This window comes from Microplitis mediator, chromosome 1, assembly GCF_029852145.1.
Source record: "Microplitis mediator isolate UGA2020A chromosome 1, iyMicMedi2.1, whole genome shotgun sequence".
NCBI lineage: Eukaryota > Metazoa > Arthropoda > Insecta > Hymenoptera > Braconidae > Microplitis > Microplitis mediator.
The window spans coordinates 23,495,115-23,513,372 of record NC_079969.1 but is presented as its reverse complement, the minus strand read 5'-3'; the positions used below and the strand labels follow the sequence as shown (position 1 = coordinate 23,513,372).

General features: G+C 26.5%; 1 protein-coding gene across 7 annotated transcripts in view; it reads right to left on the bottom strand.

Annotated features, from left to right (window-relative positions):
- Window positions 1-18,258, bottom strand: part of LOC130675857 (serine/threonine-protein kinase tricornered) — an 80,283-nt gene that overhangs the window by 40,338 nt on the left and 21,687 nt on the right. The window contains exon 1 of one of the 7 annotated variants that reach the window (XM_057481772.1): window positions 8,680-8,782. The exons of 4 other annotated variants lie outside the window; for them this stretch is intronic. In XM_057481772.1, the coding sequence (XP_057337755.1) occupies window positions 8,680-8,767 (88 nt within the window). In that variant the 5' untranslated portion in view covers window positions 8,768-8,782. Of the gene's footprint in view, window positions 1-2,583; window positions 2,654-3,273; window positions 3,357-8,679; window positions 8,783-18,258 lie in introns of those variants that run through there. 2 more of the 7 variants (XM_057481792.1, XM_057481778.1) reach the window with 2 other exon arrangements.

Below are 18,258 nucleotides of genomic sequence, written 5' to 3'. Positions count from 1 at the left end.
ATCGTGTGCTACATATTTTTTTATGTCCTATGGACACCCTGTTACTGAATGACACTCGTGATACTAAAGCCAGCTCATATGTCAAAAAAACCCCATATAATTCTACTCGAGTCAACGCTAATGTAATATAACTTTTAGTACACAATAATGCTCGGTGGTACTGAGTATGTCTTCGCACGACACGTTTCGGTTCTTTGTTCGTTCGGTTTTCTGTTTCAAGGTGGCCATGTCGCAATGCCTCTTGCACATGGAAAAATTCATTGTTGGATTGTTTGATGATGTTGTTGTTGTTGTTGTTGTTTAGGTACTTGCAATATATATTTTTTTATTTATCCTTGTGAAATAAAGAAACGTTATTTCTTTGTGTAGAAAATTATACCACTTCCTTTTGGACTATTCTTTTAATTGTTTAAAAAAATAGATGGATGATTTATTATCATATTTAGACAATTGAAACGGAAATGAATTACAAATTTAAATAATTATTTGATATATTACTTAGTTCTTGTTTTGAATTCGAGAGACTTTTTATTATTGGAATGAACAAATTTAATTTCTTATTTATTTTTACGAAATAAAATCAGAAAATCTCCAACTAATTGATAAAAAAACTTTTACACAGTGATAAAAATTATTAATAGTTTAATATCTTTTTTATGAAAAAATTAACGAGCGAAAAATAATAAAATTTCGTCACGTCTTTGAAAACAGCACGTAAACTTTGTTATATATAAATTATATGACATGTCCCTGTGGGAATGCATATATATTTAGAGTATTAAAAAAAGACGGAGACAAATGGACTTTTTCATATTTTCAGTATAAATATGTATTTTTATAAGAAGCTAATATTTGATATATTTGAAAACGTATTTAAAATGCTTCAAATTAATCGCAACATTGAACAATTTTTTAGAAGAAACGATCGATTCTGTTGATAAAAATATCAAATTAAGAAAGAAATTTATCAGCAACATAAAGTGCGAATAATTTATATGAATACTAATGTTCAGTTGAACTCAGAACATTTGTAATGAATCGTAAATTTTTGAATTATTAGAAAAATCTGAATAATTGGTAAATTATTATAAAAAATTTTGAAGTGGGAGTTAAAAATTTGATGCTGTTTAAAGAAACGCTATTTCATATTTGAATTCAAAAACTTACGAATAATTGATTCCAATTTAAAATCAAATAGTAATATGCAATTCGATTATCACACTATTCGTATATTTAGTCATATACACGGAAAAAAGTACAGTTGAAAAATTACAGTTTCTACAGTGAAAACAGGCCTTCGAGGCAAAAATCTTTAAACATTAAAGCTTAAACTGTAATTTTAGAAATTTGTTATAGTAATAAAATTAATACAATTTTAAGCAGCAAATTTTACAGTTTAAAATGTAATTTTAGTTAAATAAATCTTTAAAGCATTATTTACTTTTTATTTTGAATTCTTGCTTTATTTAAAAATTAATAGTTGATAAGAGAAACTGTAAAAATTAAGATTTATTGGTTATGTATTTTTTGCTTTCTGAAATAATACCTCTTATTTATTGATAACATAAAAATTACACTGTGAGTTATCAATTGTCAAGAATGATGAATGATCTGAGAAAAATCACAGCTCACACTGTAATTTTTAAATTCTATATCTTAAGAAGAACACTACTATACAGAATAGTAATATTAGCGATCGAAAATGTAATTTTAACTAATTTTATAATAAAATTTAAAATTATAAAATCTGTTTACTATAGAGAGCTGGACAATATCGAGTTTAAAACTGTAATATTTGTTATGCCTGGCATAAAAATGTAATTTTTACAATTTCAGAGTCGCACCGCTTTACTACTATACGAAACTATTAAATACAGATATGAGTTCAATTTTTCAACTGCTCTTTTTTCCGTGAAGTTTTCTATTTTGATGAAAAAAAAAATAGTTATTATTTTCTGTCGCAATGGATTTAAATTAACACACGAGAAATTTAAATTGCGCCCCTTAATTTAAACCAATAAGGAATCGTGGACCATATCCTTGCGATAATTCGATACTCAGCTAACTTCATAACTATTTTCGATCCATATATTTTAATATCGAGGATTACTGTACTACGACAGGCTCGTCCACGACCGATTTGAAACCGAAATTTCGAATTTTACACCGACGACTCGTACAGAGTCGCACCGCTTTACTACTATACAAAACTGTAATAAATACAAATATGAGTTCAATTTTTTAACTGCCCTTTTTTTCTTTTGTAACTAGAGGTCAATTTAATCCTTTCGAACCCCAGACGTAAGATCAGAAACCCGAATATTTAAAAAAAGACCGAGCTGAAAATTTTTCCCAATGAAACGAATATCGTAGGAAGTTTTTCTCATTATTATGAAAACAAACCAAACATTCCATTTCTTATTAAAACAATCTACATATTTAGTTTTCATTAAAATAAATTAAGTTTTAATAATTATGAGCAACTTTATGTAAATTTCGTAAATTAAAAAATTGTTTTATGAATAAAAATGTTCAGCTGCTCAGTTTTTTTTTTAACAGTATTCAAAAATTAAATACTCATACCAGAAGTTTCTACGGACACCCCAAAAACCAGGACACGTCTCAGAAATTCTTTCATAAAAACCAGATCACTTATTTAACTTCCAAATATAATTGAGATATTAATTACGTACGTATATTTAGTCCATATTTGTATTTGTACACAAAAGAACACTGATTTCGATACACAACAAGAGCTCAAACTAAATTCTTTTATATATTAATCGTTCAATAATTACTTTGTTATTGACAATTCAAACAAACAATCAATCTCTTTATTGCTGTAATTTACTGATAATTTTTTTTTTTATATTTGATAAAAATCCATTAATGGAAACGCAATAAAGCTGATAAACATTAAATCTAAAAAAAAATACACATCTCGTTATTTTTTTTTTTTATCAAATACTCGAACTTGAATTTTAAAAAAACGCAAAATTAAGAAAATTATTTTATTTTTACTGAAATAAATTTTTCATAAAAAAAAAAATGTAATAATCTCATTACAATAAATACTTTATGTAGATTATATTAAATTAAAACTAAGAGAATTTATTCAAAGGTCAAAAGTAATTGAATTTTCATTGTGGGAACCCAGAGAATTTCACGGTTGAATTTCTGTTACCACAACTTCCTAGTGTACAACGACCACCTTAAACTTGTGGTGACCGTATTTTAGCTCGAGTATAATACGTATATGTGCATATATATTACCTTATAATGTGATAGTGCACTTTATAATCCACCGGCAGTGTATAGTATGGAGGAATCTTTACGTGTCACATTCAAACTAAAATCAACCGTTAGAATGGAACAGGAAATTTTGCTATAGATGTCACCGCGACTTTACTCTATATTGTTTTTTTAAGTGCTTACTGTACACAGTATTAAAAGTTTTTGTAATTTCCGTCATTACATACTCGTATTAAAATAATCTATCCGCAAAATAAAATGTTTTAAAAGTCTTTACCTGGCCAATTACACTTTTTGAATAACGTAAATTACTTTGTTTTAATGCCCGGAAACAAATTTGAACTAATGTCTAATGATAGTCTTGGATAACTCTAAAGTCAAGTTAAAACAGATGAACCAATATAAGTAATCGTGGCATTGGGAATTGAGATTACACAGATGAATATTAAAATTAGATCCAAGTTCTAGTGCTCCATTTATTTAATTAATATCACCTATTTTTTATCCCACTATTTAATTTGGATTTTTTAATTAACTTTTGCTGAATAATTTTTATTTCATTTTAGACGTAAAAAAAATTTATTCAACGATTCAATTTATTTTTTACCCACGGGAAATTTTTTTTTATCGGCTGTATAATAGAGTGAACTGTTCAATATTGGACACCAATGAGATTATTAAGATTCAATATTAAATATACAGTATATTATTCTTTGACCCAATTCTTATTTTTTTTTACTCGATATTAATATGAGTTTATTTAAATTATTGATTGTTTTTAAAAAACGAGCCGCGAAATATTCAAATTTTTGGGACTCGAATTGTAAAATTAAGAAATGAAATTATTTGAAAATTAATTTCAAATATTTAAACTAAAATTCGAAATTCAAAAAAGAGGATACTTTGGGCCAAGAATATTTATTTCAATCCAGAAAGAAAACAAAAATTTTCTTACTTCAAGAAAAAAATTTTCCCGACTAGAAATTACTTTGGGATCTCCCAGTGTATGTGTGGGGACCTTATTGGGTCCCATTTTGGCATTTCCAATAGGGAATTCCTTATGAGGGCCCCAACAGAAGCCAATCGGGAAATCTCAAACAAAAATAAAATAATTCATGATCAGTATTTTCCAACTGGGTCCTAAGTGGGGCCTAAGTAGGAAATCCAAATGTAAAAATAAAAAATTATCGTCAATATTTCCTGATTGGAATATAAGTGGGACCTAAGTGGGAAGACCCAACGTAAAAATAAAAAAATTATTGTCATTTTTCCCCATTGGGTTCTGTGTGGGCGTTTAAATATTTTTCTTAACAGGGATGCGCTAGTGGGATCTCTTGGGGATTTCCCGATTGGGGCCCAGCTGGGACTACCCAATAAGGGCCCAATAGGTCTCACTTAAAAATTTCTAGTCGGGTGATGGTTCAAAAAGAATTTTTCTTGAGCTGGGAAAATTTCGGTCTTCTGTGGATTGAAAAAAAAATACTTGGGATAAGAAAGTAATTTTTAAACAAAAGTATCCTTTGTAGTGTAATCATAATTTAATTCGGCTGTTATATACTTATAGTATAATATATTTTTTATGATCGATATAAAGCTTAAAATATTATATTGTGTAACATTGAACTTTTAAAATGTCGATTTAAAAAATTAATATATCTTTAGTGTTATGACATTTCAACACAAAGTGTATTAATCTATATATAACATTAAATTTGTGTGGACCATTTCTAACATTTGATTTATGTCAAGGTGAAATGTCTGTCACTTCTCCTTTTCACACTCAATAAAATAACTAAAACTTTTTCTGTTCCACACATAATAAATGATAATTTAAAAATAATTATCTCTAAAACGAGTCGCTGTTAAAAATTTTATTCGAAATTTAAAGCAAATTACTGGAAGTTATCAACAAGTTTAAATCAGTCAGAAATATCAAATATAAATTAACTTATTTATATACTTTATTTCAACATTAATTTTAATGTCAAATTAATAAATGTCATAGAAATTAAAATTACGATGTGTTTTTTTTATTTCGTTTCAATAATTTCTTGAGCCAAGAAAATTTTTTCTTGTTCTAAGAAAATTCTTGTTGTCATTTCATAACCCGGGTCAAAAATAAAACTTTATTCAGGCTCACTTCACCGAATTTTCTTTTGAAGTTATCGATTTGCCGAGGATTTTCCGATAACATCTCGACTTTTTCGACTTAAATTTAATTTTTGTCAACTTTTAGAACTTTTTTCATCTTAATTTGAACTTATTCGTCTATACTTCAAGCACGACAGTCATTCACCCTACTTTTGACTTGCTGACCCAAGTCGAAAAAAGTTATTCATTCACCCTAATTTTGACTTGACCAATCAAGTCAAAAGCAAGTAGTATTTTTTAGTGTAAAATTTGTTTTTCACGTTTCATCTTTGGACTTTTTCGTCTTATAATTTAACTCGAATGAATCTAAACCAAGTAAATTTCGACTTTTTCGTCTTAAATCGTGACTAAGTAAGCCAGTTAAGTCTAAACCAAGGCTCAAACTCAATGTAATATCTCCGTAAAAACAGTCGAGTTTGTCTAATAAAAAACGGCTCCAAATTTCGACTTGGAAGACAAAGTTCAAATCAAGTTCTATTTTTGAAGCAAATGTAAAACTTTTCTTGCCCCTCAAAATCCTTCAATTCTGTGTATAAATTCGATTTTATAACCAGATTACGTTCTATGTTATTCCATACATTATTTGGTAATTATTTGGAAGTGGGGTCAACCACATTTTTACGATAAAAAATCGAGAAATCAATATTTTTGAATAAATTAGAAATTTTTGAGATTTCAATGAGTTTTTCCGATTTTAAAGTATAAAAAATTCATGTTTTTCATCATATTCATGGAAATTTTTGTGGTAACATTTTTTTGATTATTATATTTAATTTTTATTGTTATAAATTTATAATTTTTTGAGATTTTTAAAAATCAATTAAAAATTCTTAAAATAAGATCTGGAAAAAATTTTTTTTTTCAATTTATTCATTTTTTTATGTACTTTTTGAAAAAAATTACTGCAATGTTCGATAACATAAACATTAATTAAATTTCAATGAAAAACTAGTGAAATATCGTATTTTTGAACTTTCAATTTTCTCGATTTTTTATGACCAAAAAAGTAGTTGGCCCCACTTCCAAACAATTACCAATTATTTATTTAAAAAAGTAACACACGTGGTTACAACAAATATCTGTAACTTCCTGAATTAACAACTCAAGTGTAGATCGAGACTCGACCACTTCCTTCCCACTCGAATATAATGTAAACGTCTGTCATACTATTCCAGGTGTTTCTCTCAAGTTACTTTACGTCCTGTTTCCTAAGTACTTCATGTACACGTATGACCAAGTGTTTAAATTTTATACTTTAAACAAAAATTATTTTATGAAAACTCATAATTATTAATATTTATCTATTAATTATCACCGGCAGTATGAATTACAAAAGCGGAAATAACGTTTAGTATTTTAAAAAAGATTATTTAAATTGTGTGTCATCGATGACATACGTCATGAAAAAAAAATATATATATAAATATACATATATATTTCGGTATCTCTTATCTTACATTACCTCGTTATCGCGTCAATTTAAAGCATGACTGATCGTTTACTTCAATTAAACGATAAGTACCAGGAGTTGAAGAGCAATAAAAAAACATTATTATTTTTATTCATTGTTAATACAATATATATGTATATATATGACAGAATTATTTTAAATCAAACAAAGAAACTATTATAAATGATCATTAAGAAATTAATTGCATTAAAAGCATCTGAAGGTTATTATAAAAATATTTAACAATAATTTAATTTTTTTTCAAGGCTCGATTTAAAATATTTTTATAAATATCACAGATATTTCAAATTTATATAAACAATTAACTAAATAAATAATTTTATTATTTATCTATTTATCACAAACTTTATTAATTAAATGGAAAATTATTTTGTTAATTAAATAAAATCTAATAAATTATAAATGTCATTGATAAATATATGAACTGTAAATATTTATCAGTATGGAAAATAAAAAAAAATGGAAAATTGTTATTATTAATTATTAATTTTCAAGGTCTTTGACAATAGGAATAATATGTAATATAATTATTTTAAAATAATCATATATTATATATATATATATATATATATATGTATATAAACAGGTTTGGATGGTTAAGATTATCAAGTAAACGTGATATGTCGGATGCCTTTCCCTCGACTAATATTCACGACGGGTCTAAATAAAAATAAAAATATAAATATAAAAAAAAAAAAAAATAGTTGTCAAGACCTTGACATTAATAAAGTCAAGTAGCGCTATGTAGAAAATGTTGGGCATTAAAAATAAAGGGCATAGGTGGGTGGTTGTTTATAATACATTATACAGACATATATATATATATATATATATATATATATAGTAGAGGATATGTAATATATGTATCAAGTGTACATCCACCCACCAACCACAAAGCAGCATTACACTTATAATAATAATTTTCGCTTTAAGAATTGACCCTTGGCCTCGACCTGGTTTCTCCCGGAGCTACTCATCTCCTCGGTACTCTACTCTATGTTCAGATGTTAGTTTACTATTATATACCGCGTTTATTTGTGCGCCTCGGGCAACCCTCTAGTCTACTCTGCGACACCGCGTCCTGGATTTCATCGGTACGGGTCAGGATAAACGACAAGGAAGAATCTATCTATCTATATATCTATATAACTATATAACTAAACGTATGCTTCTATATAAATATATATGTATATGAAATGTTAGGGAGAGATGAGGTTGCAGGGGATTGCAAGTAATTTTTACGGGCATCTTGCCAATAGGCTGGATAGGAAAAAGACTGCAGTTTGTTGCATTTATCTATATAGATATATGTCTATCTACATAATGCATTGTATATATATTGTATTGATGTATGAGTGGGCGATGCCTACATAGATATACGGATATATATTGATGTCAGCTCTTATAAATCTATCTCAAAGCCGCGAATCAATCACAATCGTGATTCTCACGCTTCGCTACCGGCTTTTTTTTTATGCTCTTATTTTTTTTGCTTTCTCTTGCACTTTTCGCTGGCTCATCGTCAAAAGATAGCGACTATTGAATTTATCAAAAATTTCATACTGGCATATTTTTTACATAAGATAATAAAATACATATTTATGCCGTAGGCTTTCGCTGTTTATTTAAAAACTGGAATAATTTTTTTTTTAATTATTACTCATAATTAAATTAACTATAAATATTTCATTTCATTCCTGGATTTTGATAAATTTTTTCTTTAAATTTTGATCATTTTTTTTCAAGATCCTCATAAAAATTTTGATAAATTTGATAATGAAACGATTTATAAAAAAAAAACTGACCTGAGAGATAAGATCTAGCACAGGTGATATATCCGCACATCCTACCGATCTTAGACCAAATAGGTTTCAAAACATCCGGGCCAAACATTTAACTCACAATATATTAAATACTCCAACCAAAAAAAAATATAAAAATACTGTAGCCCAAACAAACAATTTAAATAACAACAACAACAAAAGTAAACACTAAACCACGTATACAGTAAACTTTAAATAACCTTGGTTATTTATTTATTTTTTTTTTTACTTTTCTATATATTTTTTTACACAAATTACCAACCGTACCAAGGACTTTTGGCATAGCAAATCACTTTACTGCGGTTATTTTCATTGTGAAAAAAAAATTTAAACCCGCCTTACAATTTACAAAGTAGAGTTATACATATTTTTTAAAAAAACTCCATTTATTGTTATTATTTTTTTTTCTTAACGTTATGTTATATTGAGTCTGATATTGCGGAAATAATTTATAAGTTAAGTGACAGATGAGTGACTCGTTGAATTGCACGATCGTTACTGACTGGATTTAAGAATAGACAACGTTGGACACGGCCGATCGGTTGGGACTGGGTCACCAACCCGGGGACTAAGGCCCCTTCTTTTTTCTCTTCCTGTATATGTACTGTCTCACTTTAAGACGCAATAATAAATAATGTAACTAATGTATACCTGAGTCGAAATATTAGACGTAATTTAAACGTTTTGGACGTTAAAAACGTAGATTGGACTATCACGATTCGAAAACGTAACTAAAACCTATTTAGACTTACCCGTGTAAAAAAAATTGTTAAAAAAAGGCTAAAAAAGTGTTGACTATTCTAAACTTTAAAACGTGACACGACGGAATTTTTTTGAACGTTTTTTAAACTTTTGAAAATTCGAGAGGAAAATCAATAAATGTCCAAATATTATTAAGATATGCTAAAACGAAAAACGTTCAGAAATAGTTTGAAATACGTTTTTTCTGAACGTATTTTGCACTGAAAAATGTTAATTTGTAGTATTAAGTTAATTGTCTTTTTCTGTGTATTTTCAGAAGTTTGAAAATCGTTTAAAAAAAGTTCATCATTGTGTCACGTTTTGAAGTTTAGAATAGTCAACATTTTTTCAACAATTTTTTTTAGACGGGTACAATAGTGAAATATATAATGAAATTTATTGTTAATTAGCAGTACGCTATTACAACTTCACATATCGTATTTACAACAATTTATACATTTACTTGTAATATACATTCAAATTTTTACATTTTGTTTAACATACTCTTTCAATAGCCTTTTGAATGTTGCTAGTCTGGGTTCAGACTTAATTCTACATGGTAATTCATTAAACCAAGAGTAACCTTTATAAGTAATTGATTTTTTTGCTGTGATAGTTTTTGTGTGATTGATTTTAATTAAATTTCTATTTCTAATGTAAGCATACCAAAAAATTTTTTTATCAATTTTGAACTACTGGATTATAATCACGTCAATTCCCTAAAATTTTTCAGTACGCCCTTCTAGATCTTAAAGCAGATACCGTGAGCCATAAAGGCCTAGCAAAGAAATTCGTATTTTGAAAAAAAACTTGTTTCAGTTTCAGACTCAGATTATTAATACTCATTTTTCTTAAAATAAAGTTTTTTCTACGCCTTACTTATATCTTTAACACTATATATTTATATCTGTTCATATATTATTTCATATCAAGGTTATAAAAATTGTGATTACAAATATCGAAATAAATTAATGAATGTTATCATTAAATTAAAATCATAGCTCATGAAATTACCAATTTTTTATTAATCAAAATACAAATAAAAACGTTCAATTTATGTCTAATATTTCGATTCTGGTATATTTGTTGCATTACACTAAAATAATTAAGAGTAATAAAAGTAATTTGTAAAATTTTGATGTCACTAATGTAAGCTACAAAGAAAACTCCAGTATTAGATCAATATTTAACGTCACTAGTCATGTAATTTGTTATAAATACTTCTCAGTATTAATTCCCGTGTAAAAAAATTCGTTCCAAAAACATTCATGGCAGTGAACTTAAAAAACTGAGACAATTCTGAATTTTAAGGTGAATATTTTTAGAACTTTGAAGTAATCAGAAAGTGAAGAGCAAATTTGTTCAAAAAATAAAAAAATGCACAGAAAATGCCTACACTGGTTGAAAATTCTTCACTTTCTGATTTCTTCAAAGTTCTAAAAATATTCACCTTCACCTTAAAATTCAGAATTGGCTCAATTTTTGAAGTTCGCTGTCCTGAATGTTTTTGGAACGAATTTTTTTTCACAGGTCGCCTCATTATATTTTCAAAATCGCACTACAATCATTATTATCAGTTGTAGCTCAAGAGCCTCAAGTTTTTTTATATAAAACACGACATATTACAATTTTCCCGCTGGAATCTCAGGTCAATATCGCGATTTTTGGAATTTCGTACGCCACTACAATGGCCAAAAAATTTTCATATTCAAATAAGTCGGGTTTCAAGTTCAGACAGAGGTAATTGAGTATAAAAAATGTCTAAGAAATTTAAATACTCCGCGATTTAAAAATTATAATTATTCCGTTCTGTTATTTTAAAATAAAATTTATTTTTGATGCAGTTCATTGAGCCGAATCTTAAAGTTGCCATTGAATTATATTAAAGATTAATTAATATATTTATTTTCTCGAATTTATTTATAATATTTCATTGGAAATTGAGTGAACATTGAGAATGGCGCGTCATCAGCGCGAAACGACTTCCTGAGTAGCTGTGTCGACTAACTGTATCGTCGAAAGGAGAAAAGGATTCTCTTCTTCTACTACATCGTCTCTTTTTCATCTCATTTTTATTATTATCTTTTTAATTCTTAGTCTCACTATTCTCACTCGTGTCTTAATTACAGTCTCAATTTTACATTAATTATCTTTGTAATTACACTGTCAATTACAAACATTAGATATTAGATTGTTTACTTGTCATTATTATTTTTACTTCCATTTATTATTAAATTAAGTCAACATATATACATATATATGTTAAATAAGATCTGTGATTACACATACGTTTAATTAAAAAATTATTTTAAATTTAATAAACAATGAAATAAAAAGTAAACTATTAAAGCATTAAAATTTGTTACTTTATACCTTTAATTGTTAATTTTTTAATTATTGGATTCATTAATTAATAAATCCAATAATTAAATGCATTAATGCATAATAGATATTAATGACCACTTAAAATAATTTAGAGATAATCAGTACTTTTTTTTTTCATTGAAAAACTAAATTACTTTAAGTGTTTAATTATATTTTAATCGTCGATTAATTGAAAATATTCTGAAATTGATAGTAATATAGTTCGATATCTATCTATTTATTTTTATTATACTTTTCTAATAGTTCATGGGAAATATTAATGACTAATAAAAAATTTTTTAATTGAATTAAAAAAAAAATGATTTTAAAATTAATTAATCAATTAATTGTATAATAGAGACTGAGGTAACAGCAAAAAATACATGAGTTATATAATTTATTGAGTAATATATATATATATATATATATATATATATTATATATATAAGTCATATATATATATATATATTATATATATAAGTAATATATATATGTATATATATTTTTTGTCATTTGTCATATGAGTTATCTTGAGTTTAATCATGAAACTATTGAATCTCTACAAGAAAGTTTTAAAAGTATTTACAGTAAAAGGAAGATATTTAGCAGATTCAAGTTGAAATTGAATTTTCTATCGTAATATGTTTGTAACGTAACAACTGGGGCCAAGTAAAGTGAACAACAGACCGCAGGGCTGTCCGCGATGGTCCGCTATACGGTCGCCGACCGAGCTCGTGACCGACTTTCGAAAAGGGGAGTACGTATATTACAATTGCATAGCTCGGGTACTAAACATATATATATATATATATATAGACATTTGTGTACCTATAGAACTAATAGAACAGAATCATGTTACAGTGTAGTTTTAAATTACTGTTGACTATTTTTCATATTTAAAAATATTTTTCCTATCATAATTTTTTGCAATTGGCATAAATATAATTATTTTATTTTAATGTATTCTATGAACTAATTCTGTAGTTTAAATGGAGGGAACTAGGTACGCGGAATGATCGCGTGACAGGTAAAAACGCAAGGCGCGATCGTTCGTGTTGAGTATGATTAAGAACTGCGACAAAAAGTTATTGCAGTTCTCAAATCACAATGAAAATTATCTTTTATAAAAGTCTTACAATGTTTTAATGAATAAAAAAAATGAAATGGATACACGGGATAGTCAAATTTTTTTTTTAAATTAAAATTTAATTCTAATATTTGACAGTATAATAAAAAATATGGAGTTTAATTTTTGGTTTATAGTGAAAATACAAAGAAAATTTATTTTAGACACTTGTAGCATCCGGTGATTTAAGATCAGTAAAAAAAATTAATTGGCGCATGAATTTTTTTCTCGCCTCAAAAAATTATTGGTTTTAATTTATGCTGGGAAAATTTTCTTGGGGAGAATAAAAATTTTTCGCGCGAAAGAATTATTTTTCTCTGTGTAAAGAAATTGTCTGACCTGACGTCAACCGACTATTGAAAAATTTATCATCGGTGATTTTTTAAATTTAGACAGTTCCCGCGCTTATTTAAATTTCCAAAAAATTAATAGAAAAGTTCAAAAAAAGTTTTTATTTTTTAATAGAAACTGTCCCAATCTTTATAAATAAAATATATTCAGTATATTTTAAAATTTATTGTATACTTTCATTGAGAATAACGAGATCACTTTTTCTCACACCTAAATAGGCGACTGGAATGTTTGTTCACTTACAGGATAAATGGAAAATTTTAACCATTTTCTCTCAAAGACAGTTTAGAATTTAGAAAAAAAACTACTCGATGCTAGTGTTTTGTTGTACTTTAAGCTTAACCATTAAAATCTTTCATTATTTATTCAACTTTACAAAAATTATATACTTTCATTTTTTTTTCTTTGAAATTTTACTTTATAAATAAATTGTCAATAATAAATTACAGATTAAATTGTTTTATTTGCAGAGTGATAAAAAATTCTAGCTGAAGATCATACAATAAATGTAACTGAAAAATTTTATCTTTAATAAATTTACAAAATTTTTTAAATAAAAAATAAAAATTCACAAAATATATTTTTCACTTTATTGTGCATAGAAAAAATTTTAATCTCACGAAAGTTGCGATATTAATGCAATCTAAATTTGAATTTTCTCAAAATTTCCAATGATTTCAAAAAAAAATATGAATTTTCAATATAAATCCTAAGTTTTTATATAAATCTTCGAGCTAGCAAATGAGTAAATATTTAATTTGAAAATACTCAAAGAATCCTCAAAAACGCGCTCGTCCGTACGAGTCGTAGGTGTAAAATTCAAAATTTTGCGTTCAAATCGGACGTGGACGAGCCTGTTGTAGTACAGTAATCCTCTATATTAAAATATATGGATCGAAAATAGTTATGAAGTTAACTGAGTATCGAATTATCGCAAGGATATGGTCCACGATTCCTTATTGGTTTAAATTAAGGGGCGCAATTTAAATTTCTCGTGTGTTAATTTAAATCCATTGCGAAAGAAAATAATAACCAATTTTTTTTTCATCAAAATAGAAAACTTCACGGAAAAAAGAGCAGTTGAAAAATTGAACTCATATCTGTATTTATTACAGTTTCGTACAGTAGTAAAGCGGTGCGACTCTGAAACTGTAAAAATTACAATTTTATACCAGGCATAACAAATATTACAGTTTCAAACTCGATATTGTCCAGCTCTCAATAATAAACAGATTTTATAATTTTCAGTTTTATTATAAAATTCGTTAAAATTACATTTTCGATCGTTAATATTACTATTCTGTATAGTAGTGTTCTTAAGATATAGAATTTAAAAATTACAGTGTGAGCTGTGATTTTTCTCAGATCATTCATCATTCTCGACAATTGATAACTCACAGTGTAATTTTTATGTTATCAATAAATAAGAGGTATTATTTCAGAAAGCAAAAAATACATAACCAATAAATCTTAATTTTTACAGTTTCTCCTATCAACTATTAATTTTTAAATAAAGCAAGAATTCAAAATAAAAAGTAAATAATGCTTTGAAGATTTATTTAACTAAAATTACATTTTAAACTGTAAAATTTTCTGCTTAAAATTGTATTAATTTTATTACTATAACGAATTTATAAAATTACAGTTTAAGCTTTAACGTTCAAAGATTTTTGCCTCGAAGGCCTGTTTTCACTGTAGAAACTCTAATTTTTCAACTGCTCTTTTTTCCGTGTTCTTATTACGAGAAAATCTAAATCTAAATATCTCAGAATATTTTTATATTCATTAATCAGTCGTCAATATTAATTAATTAAAAAAAAAAAATAAACAATAGAAGTGCGAGACCACAATTATCCATTAATTAAAAATTTCCATAATAAAAAAAAAATATGAATTCATAAAAAAATGAATGCAAGTGGGCACATATATGAGGGTTTTAAAATACTCTCTAACTAGACAAACAAAGTATGCAGACTATTACAAGTTAATGTGTAATAGTTAATATAAAAGTGGTAACAAGAGTCACGAAGACTCAGATTTTGCTGCGGGTGCAGGGGCATAATGAGCAACCATACTAATTCCAATGTAATGCAGCCGAAGTAAAGGGGGCCGTATGTGTACTGTGACTAGCTTCGTAATGTTAAAAGTAAAGGCAATACATATCTCAATATATTTGTACATATATACATACAAACATATGTAGACTCGCAGGGTCTTTATGTTTTCTTACGTAGGCCTCAAGTATTATCTACAATAAACTATTATATACAGAATATATAAAACATACTACACTACTTCCCACACAAAATAAAATGAAACGTCGTTCGTCTCTTTACTACTCTCGAGGCCGATATATCTCCCACGTATCGTACGTAACTCGCGTAAGTACAGTTGAGGTTTCGGTCGTGGAAACTCGATCTTTGTCTCTTGGCATTCATAGAGATACATTGCGTTGTATATATATGTATTTACGTGTACATATATATATCTCTATAGATAATACGTCATGTACAAGTTTAGGTGTGGCTATATAATACATATATGTGGTATATATATGAATGATGTAGTCCAGATTTACAGTCACCTTCGAAATAAATTGCTTTTGACTTAACTCGTATCAAGTGGACTTGACTCATATTTATTTTAAAAAACTGTTTTGCAAAATAATTATCGATTAAAAAAAAATGATAAGGAAATTTTTCTAAATGAAATTATATTTTGAAATGAAAAATCGTGACGAGACGATTTTATCTCAAATGGTGGCTTGACTAGATCATCTCATTACCATACGACAACACTAAACTTTACGTAATAAACTATTTAATGACCTAGAGGTTGATTTACATATTTTCCTTAACCTCGACGGCGTATATTATTTTAAATAAATTAACTTGTTTATTATTATTAATTAATAAAGAATTTAATTTAATTTTTTAATTTTTTTTAAGCGAGAAATTATAAAAAAAAAAATATTTCAAAAAATTGAACGCATAGTCTTTTAAATTTTCTACATGTGCATATTTTCATTTTTTTTTTCTTCAAATTTAATTGTTCAAAAAAAATCCAAAAATTTCAATTGTCTGCAAACTTCAAGATCATGAAATTAGCGGACGTCTAATAATTTTTGGATTTTTTTTAAGCGAGAAATTATAAAAAAAAAAATATTTCAAAAAATTGCACGTATGGTCTTTTAAATTTTCTACATGTTCATATTTTTAGTTTTTTTTTTTTCTTCAAATTTAATTGCTCCAAAAAAATCCAAAAATTTCAATTGTCTGCAAACTTCAAGATCATGAAATTAGCGGACGCCTAATAATTTTTGGATTTTTTTTAAGCGGGAAATTATTAAAAAAAAAATATTTCAAAAAATTGCACGTATAGTCTTTTAAATTTTCTACATGTGCATATTTTTAGTTTTTTTTTTCTTCAAATTTAATTGTTAAAAAAAAAATCCAAAAATTTCAATTGTCTGCAAACTTCAAGATCATGAAACTAGCCGACGTCTAATAATTTTTGGATTTTTTTTGAGCGGGAAATTATTAAAAAAAAAATATTTCAAAAAATTGCACGTATGGTCTTTTAAATTTTCTACATGTGCATATTTGTAGTTTTTTTTTTTCTTCAAATTTAATTGTTCAAAAAAAATGCAAAAATTTCAATTGTCTGCAAACTTCAAGATCATCAAAATAGAAGACGTCTAATAATTTTTGGATTTTTTTTAAGCGAGAAATTATTAAAAAAAAAAATATTTCAAAATATTGCACGTATGGTCTTTTAAATTTTCTACATGTGTATATTTTAAGTTTTTTTTTTTTGTTCAAATTTAATTGTTTAAAAAAAAATCCAAAAATTTCTAATTGTCTGCTAACCAGTATCGTTTTTTAACGATGTTAATTAATTAATATTGAGTAAAAATAAGACACGGATGGTGGACGGATGTATATTATTATTATTACATAAGAAGGGAGTTTATGCATACTTTCTTCCGATAAAAAGATAATAACTTTGGGGGCTTATGTAACAGCAATAGTGCAATAAAATTACATAAAGATCATTGACTTGTTTATGTTTCATACGTGATTTTGCTATTATATTATGCTTTACTATAATATATATATATACTTGTGTATATAAAAGAAAAAAGGAAGTTAAAAGCAATAAAAAGATTCGTTTGTGTTTATCAGTGAGTTATGTTTACGCACTAGCTTTTCCGGTTTAGTTATCGTTATTGTTGTTATTATTATTATCATCATCATTATCATGGTTGTCGTCATTGTGTAATCATGTTAAGTATCGTTGTAATGAATAGAACAGGTGGGTAGAAAATTAAGACCAAGACTTAGAAGTATGTACTTGTACTTAAAATTGTGGGAAAATTTACTCCGTTAAAAGACCATGTTTATATTTAAATTAAACGCCTACTTTTTAAATTTATTTTTTTTTTTACTTTATCTTTGAATAATTGAATGATAAATTTAAAAAGTACTCTGACAGACGGAATGAAAGGTAGATTTTTTTTAAATTAAGAAGTGATGAAGAAAAAAAAATTTTTTCCATTTTCAAAGATAATTGTGGAAATTTAATGGAATTTATTAATTTCACATGAATATTGTTCACATAATTTTAAAAATTTGGGATGATTTTTAATGAAAATACGATTTGAATATTTAAAAATATAAGGGAGGGGGGAGTCAAAAATCAATTGTCAGTTGAAAAATATTAATGACTTTTGTTTTATGATAAAAACTATTAAAAAATTGTTTTTCTTCTTTCGTATCCAATAATCATGTAAAATATAATTTTTCTTAATATAAATTACTTTCAAAAAAATTTAACTTAATCAAATTCATTTAAAATTCAAAAATTTTTTTTTTTTTTGACCTTTTTTAAGGGGTACCCGGTACTTGAAAATTTTTTCTATTTACTTTGAATAGGGTAGAAGTACCATTTGTGGCCACTGCTCCATTTTTGGACATTCA